The sequence below is a fragment of the Camelus ferus genome, chromosome 3 (assembly GCF_009834535.1).
Source record: "Camelus ferus isolate YT-003-E chromosome 3, BCGSAC_Cfer_1.0, whole genome shotgun sequence".
In the NCBI taxonomy this organism is placed as follows: domain Eukaryota; kingdom Metazoa; phylum Chordata; class Mammalia; order Artiodactyla; family Camelidae; genus Camelus; species Camelus ferus.
The window spans coordinates 52529745-52545565 of NC_045698.1; the positions used below are offsets into that span (position 1 = coordinate 52529745).

The window sequence follows — 15821 nt, forward strand, 5'->3', positions numbered from 1 at the left end:
TAGGAACCCAGATTATGTGCTTTCATGTGCCAACTAAACATCACTCCTGTGTTTCTTGTGTTCTGTTGTTTTGTTTTGGTCTAACAGCTAAGTTGGTCACACTTGGATAACAGTCCCAGAAATGGGTGCCCATTTGCAAACCAGAAATCTTACCTGTGGGCATTAGGGCTGTTTGGTGGTCTTTTAATAAAGACTTAGTTTATTCTTGCTGGTAGGAATATATCAATTACCAATATCAGGACTTCGTAGGAAAACATGGTAAAGCCACATGTTCTAGTTACACGCACTGGCGCAGTTTAAAATATAAATAGCCAAAATATTATGACTAGCAGTTCAGATCACTGCAGTATCCTTACTATATACGTTTCAATTAAAAACATAAATTGAAGAAAATAAGTTTTGTCCTAGTCAAACATATTTATACATTTCTGAGCCTAATTGCCTGCTTATTAATGCATTTAATCATTAAAATAAAGTGGAAATGTATGCATAAGTATCACATAACTACATTGTTCCAAACCCCATAGCTCTACACTGTTTTCCCCTATGATGGTGATGTTTGGCAGCATTCTCTTCCTCTATATGTCAAGCAAGTTAACCCAAATCTTGCCAGGATTACACTTCAACCCTTGCCAGATCACCCACCCGCCTAAGTTCAAAGAGGAGAGAGACAAATGTGGAGGAATCCTCTATCATCTACTGTTATCACCTGAAAAACACTGAAAAGAAGAGTCAACAAAAATGAGCACTGAAAATAGGTACTATTTTTTAAAATGCAGTGATTAATAGAAGTGGAGTTAAAATGAAGGGTGCAGGGACAATGATGGTTTATGCAGTGACATTCTCTGATGCAAAGTATTGGCAAAGTTAAGCAATTGTTTTTGGCTGAACCCTGGGCTTCATGTTGGCATGACCCAATCACATTTCTGACTTTACTACATTAGGAAAATTCTTAAGTAAAGTTTACAAAGTTATCTCAGGCTTAATGAGTCAATTGAAAATGAGGTCAAGAGAGATATTCATCACTGTGCAAAGGAAGAGCTTGCATCATAATAAATAGCTACTGCCCTTGCTCCTGAGCTGCCCCTGATGGTAGGGGCAGAATGAAGGTAGAGTGAAACTGTGTTTAAGCAGTACTAAAGGCACGGTAGCCTACTGCACACCAAGAAGGCAGAAGTACCAGAAACTGCTCCTCAGCTCTGTTTGCTCAAGAATAAGGTTCCTACATTCTCTCTCCTGTAGGAACACCTACACAGCAGTGTTTCTCAAAAGATATTTTATAGACCATCTGGTGCAGACAGTATAGTACCTGCAGTAATTATTTAAAATACAGCTTCCCAGCCAGACCACCTGGGAAAATTCCCACTGTGACTCTTAGGCACCTACACTGAGAACAAAGCTCTTTGGGAAGCCAATTTACCAGCATAATGGATGCTGGATGTCTACACAGCAAGTGAAAGGAGCGGGGAATCCTAAGGCTGGTACCAAGAAGCTGAGACATCTGATGCTAGTGTTTCCCAGACCAGGGCATAGACCTTCAAGAAAATAATTATAATAATCACAATAATTATCATCATTATTGTGCTTAATTTGTTTAGTGCTTTCTATGTGGTAAGACTTTTCTGGGTACTTTACATTATTAGCTCATTTACTGATCATAATAACTCATTGAGATAGGAATTATTAGCTCCGTCTTACAAATGAGTAATTTGCCCAGGTCATACCATCAGCAATAATGTGTTTCTGGTCAAAAGATCCCCACTGACCTGGACAGTGCTGGAGACACATCAGCAAACTGACAAATTTTTACTTTTAGACTTTCTTTTTCACAGATATCCTGAAGACTCAGCAGCCTTCTGTCATGACTCCACATAAAGAAACTTTTAGCAGGTTATGGTACAATTGAGTAGATACCAGCAACCTTCACATCTTTCATCTTTTGGTTATATTTTCAAGTCTATATCCTGGTTATTGTAATTAGGTTTCAGAGCTGCTTGAGGGGCTCAACAGAATTTGTGAGACAACTTGGTCTCACTGAGTAACTCTGGGGAACACTCCATCAGACACAAATTCCAAATCGTGTTAGCATGATGCAGTCTGCAGATGGTTGCTTCTATTCATAAAATTAATTGTTGTTAGCTTTAATTCTAGAAGAGGCCATATCCAAAACTTCACCCCCAATTACAGAGGCTTACTTCTTAGGGAACTCCTAAGATTTTTTTGAAAACAGACTTATAAATAAATAAACACATACCCTTCCACACCTTCCATGGACTACTAATACGTGATCAGTTAGATTTTCTCCAAAAACTTATGTCCAGTGGAAAAGAAGAGATGGAAGAGAAAAAGGAAAAAAAGATATGGGCCAGAGATACGATCTGAATGCAGAAAGAACTGAGAATTGAGACAGCCCAGTTCTTTACACAGCTTTGAATAAGGAGCTGCCTGGAGTTATTGAGACCCAAAGACGGGAACTCGGACGTGGCTGAGTTAAAGGCATCACAAGCAAAGAAGGAAGCAGGATCCCCTCGTATTGTCCTCCCGTGCTCCGATCACCCCACGAGATTACACAGCTGCACAGAAGACTTCATCTGGTAACCAGTGTACTGGATTTAGGTCAGATCTCTTTGGAAATCATTTTTTCTCTTCAGGGATTCCTTATTCCTCACAGATTATGGTTTGGGGGGAAAAATGTATTACAATGGCAATGTATTGTGCAAATAAATATTTATCCGTTTTAGGAAAACAATAAATAAATGTGTTAAATTAAAGTCTTCTATGTTATTTCTCCAAATATCAGTTGGGAGTATGTAGCTGCCCAAAGCACTGTGTCAACAAAAATGTAGGATTTGTCCAAGACTCTCTGAAATGAGTGCAGTGATCAATTAGCAATGTCTGCCATGGCTGCTGGATATGAAGTCAGGGCATGTTTCTTTAGTATTTACTATCACTGTGAAAACTGTCAAATGTTTTTAGAGGCTGAATTCATAAGGCCGTAAAGAAAGTTGCAAGAATACAAAGAAATCTTACTACCTGGAAAAAAAGGATGAATTATTTCATTGCCTTAGGTCTTCTAGCAGAATTGAGACTGGGGTGCCCAAGGACAGTAGGGGGTAATTGATGGGGATTCCCTTGGGGTGGGGGGACAACTAAAGTTCAAAAACAAAGCAATGTTTTATGCCCTTTTATTTTTTAGGCAAGTCATTTTACATTATTTTGAATTTCAAATTATATAAAAGAAGGCAAATATTTTTATGGTTTTTAAATGTGGGTCATGGGTTAGAAAGATTCAGAAATATTAACTTAAACTCTTAAATATTGAAGACATATGACTTTTTCCAGGACCATTAAAAATGCCTTGTTAAAAAAAAATAACACCAATCAGAAGTTATGATTTAGAAGAAAGAATCTTAAGGGTACGTGTTTCTGCCATGTCCTCGTAGCATATCATCTGATTTTATAAATAATAAAGACAGTTTTTATTTTATAAATTTAAGCAATGACTCAAAGAGCAGACCACGAGAAAGTCAGTAGCTGCCTCATGTTTATTTTAGGCTCTAAATTGACCATTACGAACTGTAGATAAATATAAATTATTAGGCCAATTTAGACTATGCAAGCATTTTCATTTGCACAAAATTTATTTTTTATGTGTGATATTTGAAAATTATTTTACAGGCAAAATGACCTGTTAGAAAGCGTGTTAACTCAAGGATCAAAAGACCCAGATCCAAGTCCTGGCTCTGACGTAACGGTCACTTTGCCAATTAGCAGAACCTTTTTGGACCTTGGTCTCCACAAATGGAAAATGAGTGAGTTGTTAGATTCTCTCAAATATCCCTTTTGCCTCCACTACTCTGAGTCTAAATTGTAACAGAGCAACCCAAAGAAAAGATTATGAAATATATTTAAAAATACACTGAAAGGAAAAGGATTAAAAAGTTTTTTGAATAAAGTCAAGTAATCAAAATGGATGAGAAAGAACACAAATGATCAAATCTGCTCTAAAAAGCAAATTGAGAGCAAAGAGGTTGCTCATGAATTTGAACATTAGAATTTGGTTATTACTGAAACAGTGAACATAGGAAAGAAAAAGCAGCATAATTTGGCAAAACATGATCTGGAGCAGAATAAAATGTCTCACAGAGAACAATACCAACTTGCTATGGAAAACCAAGGACAAAGTCGTATCTCACATACCAAGAGCAAAGTGATAGAGGGAGAGCTCTGTAGCTTAGAAACAGACAAAATGTTCACCAGGGGAGCATCACAGTGTTTCATAACAACATTCATAGTATAAGACATTACTTCATGCCTAGATATCTTATTTCTTTGCCACTAGGAAAAGAACTCACTACTTAAAGAAAATATGACACTTACCTGCAGCATTCACAATTCTATTGGCTCTCACAGATCCCTGTGGTGTTTCAACATCCCATGTTCCATCTGACCTGGGTTTCAAAGAAGTCACCAGGGCAGGGTATTTTAAAAGAGCACCATATTTCCTAGCCCCAGCAGCCAGGGCCATAGTTAGAGAGTAAGGATCAATGTGACCGTCTCCAGGATTATACAGTCCAGCTAAAATCTAAATTGATCATAAAGGAGGCAATATTCAAATGAATGAATATATATCCATTCAGTGTAAATATATCCTTCCAGCAAATGTTTAATAAAACTGGACTTTAAAAATGCATCATGGCATCAGATTGCTGAGTCTCCACTGTTTTTCCCCTCATTTCCAAGCTCAGACCTAGGTAGGACTCACACTGAGAGTTAAGTAGACAGGCTATTTGAAAGAGGCTTGCAATTGTCTCCAAGATCCATTTTCCTCTCCCCAGCATAGCAATAGAAAACAAATATTTATTTAGACACATGACCACTAAGAACAAAAAGTTTCCAATAGTTGGCAACTATTAGTTCTACCTGATAGCTGAAACTACTACTAAGTTCTGGTCAATGAAATGCAAATAAAAGTGTCACATGGCAGATTCCATGAACCATTTAGAAAAGACAATGGCATATGCCCTCTGCCCCTTCTTCTTTGTTCCTTCCTCCATCCTGCTGTCTGGAACGCAGACATGATGGCTAGCACTCTAGCTGCCATCTTGAAATAAGAACAAAAGAGTCACACGCTACGAATAACAGAGCAATGATCCAGAAGGCCTGAAATCTTCACGGAAAAGAGTCTGCATTCAAGCCCTGGACTGCCTGAATGAAAGAAATAAAAGTCTTTCTTGTTTAGGCATTACTATTTTGGTTTCTGAAATTTGCTTTCAAATTTAATACTAGTTGATCAATTATTTATATTTAATTATTTAATATTATTAATAAATACACATGTTAAGTATATATCTGGTGTCAAGAAAATGTATACTTGATTTAGTCATTCCACAACTAGTTCTTAAATACCTACTTTGTGCATGGGCTTGAGGGTAGGCATTGTGGGGGAAACAAAGAATTAAACTCAGATGAAACAAGGAGTGAGCACTGAAGTAGTATAGTTCGGTCTCATCCATCAACAAAGATCTGTTCCAACACCAACTACAAGCAAGAGGCTTTTGCAAATTTTTTTCTGCATCTATTGAGATGATCATGTGTTTTTGTCCTTTACTCTAGTCATATGATGTATTACACTGATTGGTTTTCAGGTGTTAAACCAACCCTGCAGAACCAGGACAAATTCCACTTGGCTATGCTAAATAATACTCTTTATATGTGCTGAATTCAGTTTGCTAGTATTCTGTGGAGAATTTTTGCATCTATGTTCATAAGATATACAGGTCTTTCTTTTCTCGTGATGTCTTTGTCAAGTTTTGGTAGCATAGCAATACATTCTGGCTTCCTAGAATAAATTGGGAAGGGTTCACTTCTCTTCTATTTTTGGAAGAATTTGTAAAGAATTATCTTAATTCTTTTTTAAATGTCTGGTAGCATTCACCGCTGAAGGCATCTGGGCCCCAGCTTTTCTTTGTGGGAAGTTTTGGATTACTAATCCAATCTCTTATCATAGGTTTAGTGCAACAGACTTTTGAGTTTAATGGAATTTGCTATTTACAGTAGATTTCCAAATGTCACATTGGTGTTTTATAATGGATATGTCCTCACACAGTGACCATGTGACCGCCTGCAGTGACCATCTGTTTGATTTGACACCCTGCCTAGATTCAGAGAATACTCTTCTCACACATTTCATTGACTAATGTCCTTCAGAAAAATCTCTGATGGTGAGGACTTCCAGCAAAGCATTCCAAGATTGACATACAAACAGATCTAAGAATATTCTACCTACTAGTAGTGGCAGAATTTCAATGCAGACAATGCAATCCAACACCAATCGGCCACCATGCTGACATCACACAAAACTATAGACAAGGGAGGGCCAGTAGCCTGTAAAGACTCACCAGGGCAGACAGACCCAAGTCCCAGATCAATGCGATGAACCCTCAGGGATCAGCGACACTGCAGGAGTCACCAGGGAGGAACACAAGCCTCTGTTTCCCTGAACAGCCCCACCTTGTACCCTTAGGTAGTACGTACAAAGGAGTCAGAGAGCCTGGCTTCAAATCTCTGCTCCAGCTCTTTCTAGCTGGATGTGCTTGGGCTCGCTATGTAACTGCAGCTTCCTGTTTAGTAATAATATACAGCTTCTATTATGATTGTGAAGATTAAATGAGATTATACATGTAAAGGGCTTAGCATCACGCCTAGTACAGAAGCATGTGCTGTCCTGTGAGGTAGTGTAGTATTAGTCGTTGTTATTATTCAAATGGGATTATCACCCAGCAAAAAGACACTAAATTCCCAAGTGGATTTTTCCAGCCAGATTTGGTTAAAACTAGGTCAATACCTGACACAGAGCCTGTCAGGGTAGTACAGCCATGAGTCAGGTGACATTTGTGTAGCAATATAACATGTACTTCTACCTTTGACTTCGTAAAAAACAATTTTAGTAACACAGGCCTTCTATTCACACATTTACTACATCAGGTTATTGTTTTCTCTGCATTCCTCAAACAGAAGGTTTGTGTATAGAAACCTCTAGATCTGGGGGATACAGTCACAGAGAGGTATTGAAAGTGTTTCCTCAGTTGTCATAGATAGAAAGCTAATAAGATTGTTCACTACCTTTGTTTTATTTAGCATACATAATTACCCACCTTGTAATTTACCCAAATTTCAGCATGAGTCATCTGATTTTGCCATTCAATATGTGTGCACAAAGTTTTTCTATTTTTAATTAAATTTTTAAATAACATTTTCTAATCTTAATTAAAGTCAACAAATGGTGAAAATGCCCTTAAGATAAATACCTTATTCATGTTGAGTAAAGGGAACATTTCTTGAATTTTTTCAGGTTCAATAATATACTGTTCTGTTGCATGCCAGCCAGTCCGAGTCATCTGATATTTAAATTCATCCACTCTTACAGGAGTTGTAGCAATTCTGATACTACCTGGCTGATGGAATCCCACCGCCTGTGATAATGATGCCAACAAAATAAATCAATCATTATCTGGCACTCCAACATGGTTCTTCTCCAGCACAATGAAAACGCAAATGTCAAGAAAAGAGATTTACTATGCAGTGAAGGAGGCAATTATATAACTTATTTGCATCTTATAAAAAGACAAATTTATTCAGCAACTATTTACCAGATGCTTCTTCTATGCCAGTCACTACGCTAAGCCCCAGAGATGCTGGTGTGAACAAGAGAAGCAAAGACCCTGCCTGGATGGAGCTTATAGTCTGCAGCTGAAGGCACACAGCTAAATGCATAATTACAGAAACATGAGATAGTGTTCACGCACAGAGTGAAAGACAATTATGTAGAAAAAAAAGGAAAACAAAGGATTTGCGGAAGGACGTGAAGAATCAGAATGTTGTAGTGATGAAATTAAGTGTGAATTGAAATAAACACTCATTTGGCAGGTATGGAAGTCCTTTAGTTGGCCAAGCACTCAGCGAGGCCGTCGGGGACACAGATCAAAGATGCAGTCCTTGGATGGGAGGGTATAGCTCAGAAGAGTGTGTGCTTAGCATGCACAGGGTCCTGGGTTCAATCCCCAGTACCTCCATAAAAATAAATAAATGAATAAATAAATAAATAAACCTAATTATCTCCCTCCCCCCAAAATAAGATGCAGTCCTTCGCCTCAACTTGCCCATGGTTTGTAGGGAAGACCAATTAGTAAAGTAACAACCATGATTAAGAAAGATTTGTGTTATAAGAGGGTGTGCACACATGGTCTTAGAACCCAGAGATGTGCCCCCAGCACTGCCTGACCACTGGGTGGGGGGAATCAAGGACAGCCTCTCAAAGGGGATGACCCTTAGGAAGGGTGGAGAGTGAACGCTGAAATGAGGGCCAGAGGGAATGCTGTTTCAGGCAGAGAGCCCAGTACATTCCAGAACTGTACATCATTAAGAAGAGCTGAAGCATCTGAGGAGGGCAAAGACTGGCAAGAGAATATGTTGGAGAGGCAGGCAGGGCGCAGCTGATGAAGGCCCTTCATCTTTGGCTGCTGTCCTGTAGACTGTGAGGAGCCATGTGATGGTTTTAGGCAAGAGAAATAGCATGAAAAATTTAAGTAGAGGGGGAGAGGATACAGCTCAATGGTAGAGCACATGCTTAGCCTGCATGAGGTCCTGGATTCAATCCCGAGTACCTCCATTAAAAAATAAATAAATAAACCTAATTACCCCCCCCCAAAAAAAGGAAACCCAAAAAAGAGGAATTTAAAAAGTGTGCAAAATAAATTAGACAGCTCAAAAAATAAATAAACAAATATTTTTTTTTAATTTAAGTAGACTTTAGTCTTAGTCTAGGGGTACTCCTTGCCTGCCACTTTGAGAGTCCCATTATATATGAGAAGAGACAAAAATAAAAGTGAGGGGCTTTTGGTGAAGTATTTTTCAAAGCCATTTGACAATACGTCACGTACTTTTGTCAGATCCCTGGCAATCCAGTGCTGGAAGGCTCTGATTTCTTAGTGTCTAGATACAGCAGCTGACTAAAGATATTTTTGAAAGCTGCTTTTCATTCTCTTCTTCATTAAAAAAATCAAGAAAGCAGGTAATTACATAGGATAACACTTTAAGAAGTCAAATTGATTGTGAAGCAGTCTCCAGAGGTTCTTATCTTAAATGCTCATTAGAATCCTCCACCACATTAAACACAACACATGCCACTGATGTCAGGGCACACAGCTCTACATGATGGTATCAAAATCCTTCAGAAATCTAACGTATCTTTGAGAAACTGACCTAAAAGACAATTTCAAGTTAAATGCCTTTACCTGTCCAGTTTCTTCTTCCAGTTTCTCATAAAGTTTGATGCTATAATAATGTATTTTCTTCAAGTTTATTCCAGGATGAAAGTAAGTTGTTAAACCTGCCTTAAAAGTGGGGAGGAAAGGAAATACCGGGAAAAAAAGAGAACATTCTCAAAATGTTGATGGTTTATCTGTTAAGAAGTAATTTACTGCTGGCAAGAAACTGAGAATCATCAACCAGTCCTTTGGGATGAGAACACACATTGCACAAGGCTTGTGACCGTTCTAAAAACCCATCTGAACCACGTAAGTAATGCGAGAGCCAGGAAACAAACATAATATACATTAAGTCCCTAAAAGTTATTCGGGCAAGGGATGTTTGCAGATTCAGAAATGCGACAACAGGTGAAGAAACGGGATGACTTAAATGACTTTAGAAATATATGCCATTGGAAAGAATATGAAGGGATGGTGTACAATGTGGACTCAAACTAGCAAAACATGTGTGTTCCTCGAAGGATAAGGACTGTGAACAAGCAAAGACTTTTCCTTCTCCCAGTCCCCACTATTTCCTTGAGTGGAGCAGCCCTCCTGTTCCCTTTCTTGAAATTTCCAAAATCCAAGAATTGGAAAATTCCTGGGAATTAGAGCCTGGTGAATGGGTGAACAGACATTTGTCATAGCTTATAATCCATTTGATGAATGAGCATGTAGATTGTACCCCACAAATATTTGCTGAATAAATACTGAATAATCACTCTCAGGAAAATATCTAGCTTTTGTATGCCAAAACCCTTTTTATCAACTCTGGCAGATGCAATGTGGTATCCAGACAAAGAATTCTAAGCAATTATATGAAGCAGGTTCTCTCAGTCAAGTGTCTGGCCTCCTCATTCTGCAGCTAATTTATCCTGGAAAGCACATCTGAACACAATCTGTTTAAAATAAAATTGGTTTAGGAGTATTTATAAGGTTCCTCTGTGGTAGTGGTGGGCATTGGTGGGCATTTGGTTCTCCTGAACTTAAAAACACTCCCCTTAAAGTTCATCAGTCATCCTTTATGGACCAGAATCCTCAGCTGTGCATCAAGTGCTTGTTCAAGTATGTGGACATATGCATGGTTACTTTTTTGGAGAAAAATGCTGGCTCTCATTGCACAGCCCCATAAGATGCAACTGTGAGTGGGGCTCCCTAACTTTCAGCCAAACATCCCATCCTTCTTTACATCTTGGTATCTAGTGTGATATGAACTTTTCTAGTTCAATAATAGAGACCCTCTGACCTTCAGGTGTCTCCTAGAGAACCCCCAATTTTGTCTTCCATCTATCTTGAGTCAGTTGAGAAAATCAATATTCACGAGCCCGGGCCCAGGGTTCTGTTCACCATCCACTCCTCAAGATCCTCAAGACTAACCAAGGTTAAGCCAGACTATCAGAATTGTAACAATCCTCTTCGTCCCCACCCTAGAAAGCTATTTTCATAGAATGAGATGATGATTTCTCATCTGAGAGGGTCACGTGGGTTTGTTTTTATAAAACTCTCATTCAAAACATTTAGCCCAACATCCTATTAATATTTCATGGTCTCTTGTCCATCAGCACTAAATTAAAATCATAAATCAATAAATATAGAAGGACCACTAAAGCCAGGTGAGCGGAACAGAGGTAAAGGTCTCAGGCCTGTATTCAGGATCACACAGCCACTATCCTTTAATACAAAAGCCAACATTTACTAAACACTTACCATAGTAACTCTACACATACTAATTTAATCTTCATCACAACCTTATGAGGTGGGTACTATTAATATTCCCATTTTACACATCGGGAAATGGAAACTTAAGTAACTTGCCAGAAGTCACATAAGTAGAAAATGACAGAGCTAGGATTTGAATCCAGAAGCCATATGTTCAAGATTATCTTCTTAAGATTATCAATATCATAAATGTTGATCACCACACCCCCCCTTGAAGTACACCAACGGCAACACACTATGGAAAGGGGGCTCAGTCTAAAGAAGTCACAGTGGGAAGCCATGAATGGGAAAGAAATCAATTTCACTAGTGCATGATTCAGTGCCCGTAACAGTTTTGGGGTGTCTTTCTTACTGCGTGCCAGGTAGATCCAGCAGTGAGCTCCGATTTTTCCAGGAGGACCACATCTTTCATGCCGGCTTTGGCCAAGTGATAAGCCAGACTCACACCAACACAGCCACCTCCAATTATCACTGTTTCTGCTCTGTCTTTCCATTGTGTTTCTGCAGATGAGGGTGGGTTTCCCTCTCTGGAAGACATTTTTTTAATGGTGGCTTTACTAGGCTGTGATAGTTACAGTTTTTTTGTTTGTTTTCCTGACTAGTGCACTTCTCCTTACTTATTCCTCTAGTGCTTAACATCTAGTTCCTGTGAGATTTCCATGTACTGATTTAATCATTTGAGGAGCCTAAACTTAACTTAGGCAACCCAGTTGTGGGGGGAGGCATTTGAACCCCATTCCACAGTAATCCCCACCCATTGTAAATAACTAACAGAGCTAAATAATTGTGAACAGATGACTTTCCTCAAATAATCTAGAGAATATTTTTCTCAGTTTACTTTAAAAGCACTTATAATCATTTTATCCCATAAAAAACCATACTCATCATGAAGTTCATTATCTATAAATCTTGGATCACCTCCTCCCTCCAATGTGTCCCAGGCTGAAGAGAGCCAGATGGAATACGATGCTCTTCCTCGTGTAACTTCCTCTCACTGTGTACCTACTTCTCTAATTATAATTATTGCTCGGTGGCTTGATATGTTTATTTGTATAAGGGTCTTCCTAGTTAGATCATGAGCTTCTCCAAGACATACTGTAAAAATCAAGGTATAAGTAAACCACAGACCGTATATACACCTGTGTTTGCCTCCCCACAGACCATCTCCGGATAGATACAGAAGACACTGCCAGCAGTCGACTGGGTAAGGGGATTGGGATAGGAGAGTCTTGGCACCGGAAACCCTTTGATATTCTCACTCTGGACGGTTGGGCATGGAAAAGAAAACATAAGTAATTCAAGAAGAAATCCCAATGCCCATTTCTGGGGGTCTGAGGCGCCCCTAACCTGGGGACCGCTTTGGCCCCGCTCTCGCACCCCGCAGCCGCCCAGCCGCAGGTCTCCGAGCAGACCCGGCCCCACTCACCCTTCGCGGCTGCAGACGGAGCGCGGGCGGCCGGGGGTGCCCCGCGGCGGGAAGCGGGGCAGCCGGAGGCCCCGCAGCCACTGCCCGCCTGAGCGCAACATGGCGAGACCCGGGCCAAGGGCGAGGGCCGGGCCCCTGCTCTGAGGGCAGCAGTCGGCCGGCCGCGGCGGTGGGAGCCTCCCCCCGGGCGAGGGGCGGGCTCCTGGCCCCGCGCGCTACCCTCCACCGCGCGCCCGCACAGCCGTGGCCCGATGGCACCGGTCAGAGGCCCCGGCGCTAAGAAGGTGAGTTTGGGAGATCCCGGGAGTTACTCAGCCCTCCTGGCCGCGGGGCTCCAACTCTGACCCTAGCCAGCCTCTGCAGCTTCTTGCAACAGGGTAAAGTTGGTCTTCGCTGTGTATGAAGAGGTGCCCTGAAGCCAGATCTTCAATCCAAGAGGTGTAGATACTGCTATCTACAAAAAGGGGGCATAAATACCTCTCAGAGCTCACGATCAGATCTGAGGCGGAGTCACTGCCAAACTGAAAGAGAGGGTGGAATGAAAATATGAAAATACTGCAAATAATTTACAGTGCTTTTTATTTGACACAGTCCTCTGTCATTCTAGGACTGTCTATATTTTTTATGTTTATTTTATAAATTTTATAATTTTATTTTAATTGTATTTTATTTTTTTAACTTTTTGGGGGGAGGGGAGGAAATTAGTTTTTTTTTTTTTATTAACGAAGGTACTGAGGACTGAACCCAGGACCTCATGCATGCTAATGGCTGTTTAGAAAACTGGCAAAAATTAAAATGTCAGACAAACATCTAGATGACAGATCAAAATGTTTTACCTTTACTTGGCATCATGAGGGCACAGTCAAAATTTACACTATAATTGTCTTGAAACCCTAGCTAATTTTCTGTTAAAGAGTATCATTATTTTCCTCCTCATCAGGACCAAACTTGTAGCATATGTGAGCTATGTGACATTTTCAAAACAGTCCTGTCTGCTAACTCGTGGTGTAGTTTATGAAGAGCCCGGCTGTTAGGTGTTTATGAGGTGGTAGGGACAGAGACAAGATGTCACCTGAGCCTCAAGCATCTTACAGCCAAACGGAGGCAGCAGGTAAGTAACCAGGTGCTGCGGTACAGGTGGTGGATGCAGGAACAGAGGTTGTATGAAGGTAAGCAGGATACAAAGGAGGATGTCATCACAGATAAGAGAAGGGCAGGCAAGGCGTTGCTCTGGCAGCAATGGAAGATAGTTTAGAGTGAGCTGGAGTGAACTAGAGACCATTTCAGTCGTCCAGGGGGCAGTAAGGTTGGGGGGACATATGTGAGATGTGTTAAATGGATACATGTGGTGTAACCCTATGACAAATGGGATGTGGGAGTTAGAGAAACTAACCCATAACACCCAAATTGTGGACCAGTGTTTTGTTTGATGTGTAAGATTAAATTTGATTCTTAACATGGTTAGCTTCATTGAAATGGGTTAGATTTTTCAAGACAAGATTTTACGCAGAGGACTACACCTCTGATTCTCTCCCCCCATGTCCCTCTGCAGCCTTTATTTATTATGCTGGGCCGTGATGACCTGTTGCTCTGATGGCCTTCCCCAGCGTAGCCAGGCTTCGAGCTTCTTGAGGGCAGGGACCAGGTCTTATTCCAACGTTTATCTCTCTTGCCTAGAACTAGACCTGGCATGTGGGAAGGTCTCAATGCAAAGTTGAAGTTTTAAGTCTTTTTTTTTTGTTTCAAAAGCACAAAACGAAAAGAACAGATTTCATTTTATGTAAGGACTAGAGAGAGAGGTGAGAATCACAGAATATATTAACATTTCTTCTATATTCAGCTAAAATTCATCTTTAGATATAAAGTATAGAAAAAGAAACAGAGTCAGGAGCTCTCTCTGTCAGAAGAGTGTTTATGGCTAACACAGCTAACATACTGCCCTCCACAGGAGAACAGAGATGTGCTGGGATGGTGGCCTGGTGCTCAGTCTCAGTCCAGCTGCTTCTAATGTACCTTCCTGGGTGGCAGATGTGACTGGTTAGAAGGGGCAGTTGGAGCCTTTCCTCCCCCATTCATGCTCTGGTCTGTGGGTGCTGCTGTAGGCAGGGCTGAGATGAACTGGCCTGTATTTTCAATAAAAGGTTGTGTCTCAACTCTTGCCATCTACACCAGAAGGATAGGGATCCCCAAGGAGGGGTGAGGAGGGGTGTTTTCTGTTTTAATCAATCACAGGGAAGGCCTTTCTGAAACAATGACCCTTAAGCGAAGACCTGAAGGAAGTGAGAGGGCGAGCTGTGCAGGCGTCTGGGGAAGCACTTTGTAGACAGTGGAAACCAGGAAGTCTTGGAAAACTGCTCTGGATGCAACCTTTTATTCAGGCTACAGGTGGGCTGACTCTGTAGAAAGGTAGTAAAATAGAAAGAGACTAGATGAGGGACTTAAAAGATCTGAAGTCTGCTTTTTTACTTATTGCCGCAAACATGTTGAAAAACCAAAATAACGATCATGAGATCAGTACTTTCACTATATCTGACTCGAGTTAAATGGCATTTGAGCAAAAATAGTCACAGAATTTTGCACAAAGTAAGGACCTGGATTGTCCAAGAAATAGAGTCTACTCAGTCTTTCTGAAACACAGTTAGGCACTGATGATTTTAACAGAATGGGGGCTGCGAGAGGATTGTACCACCTTTCCTAAATTTAGAAACTGCTTTTAGAGAAAAAAAGAGGGGTCTTAGGTGATTTTTCTTCTCTTCTTCCAGGTATTTTGGAACATCGGGATAGTGGAGAGGTTGTGGTTGGAGATGGCAGCTTTCTCTTCAGTCTGGAGAAGAGGGGCTACGTGAAGCCTGGGCTCTGGACTCCAGAAGCAGTAGCAGAGCGCCCTAATGCAGGTCGGTGCCAGCATCGCCCCAGAGGGTTTATCTGGGTGACATTTTGCTTAACTCTGACTGAAAGTAAGGAATAGCGAGTGTTTTCTAAGGACTATTTCATTTGCCAAAATGTCCAAGATGTCAAGACAGTGACAATACATACGTCAAACCAAATAGAAGAAAATGACCTCTCTCTCTCTCTCTCTCTCCCCATCCTTCCTCCCCCCTCACACACACACACACACACACACACACACACACACACCCACACACACACTTGCATATTCACATATAGGGGGTACTAAAATATACATCTTAATATTTGTTCCACGAATATGTCCCTCCTGTATACTCAAGAGTTTCCTTAACATAGCAAAATTGTTATTGCTTCAGATGCACCCTTCTTGCTAATTTGCATACAATATTAAAACAGTATGTTTGGTAGGGATGATTAATGGTGGTAATCACCAGCTTAGCATAGACAGTAGACAGCCA

At 40.6% G+C, this 15821-nt stretch overlaps 1 protein-coding gene across 13 annotated transcripts in view; it reads right to left on the reverse strand.

The window, feature by feature from the left end:
• DMGDH (dimethylglycine dehydrogenase) overlaps positions 1-12887 on the reverse strand; it is a 53829-nt gene extending 40942 nt beyond the window's left edge. For 3 of the 13 annotated variants that reach the window (XM_032474925.1, XM_032474885.1, XM_032474859.1), the window contains exons 1-6: positions 12454-12880; positions 12156-12287; positions 11358-11554; positions 9297-9391; positions 7311-7475; positions 4381-4585 (exon numbers count right to left, since the gene is read on the reverse strand). In XM_032474925.1, the coding sequence (XP_032330816.1) occupies positions 4381-4585; positions 7311-7475; positions 9297-9391; positions 11358-11554; positions 12156-12287; positions 12454-12554 (895 nt within the window). In that variant the 5' untranslated portion in view covers positions 12555-12880. Of the gene's footprint in view, positions 1-4380; positions 4586-7310; positions 7476-9296; positions 9396-11357; positions 11555-12155; positions 12288-12453 lie in introns of those variants that run through there. The other 10 variants (XR_004317898.1, XM_032474876.1, XM_032474865.1 and 7 more) reach the window with 10 other exon arrangements.
• Between the last annotated feature and the right edge of the window lie 2934 nt (positions 12888-15821).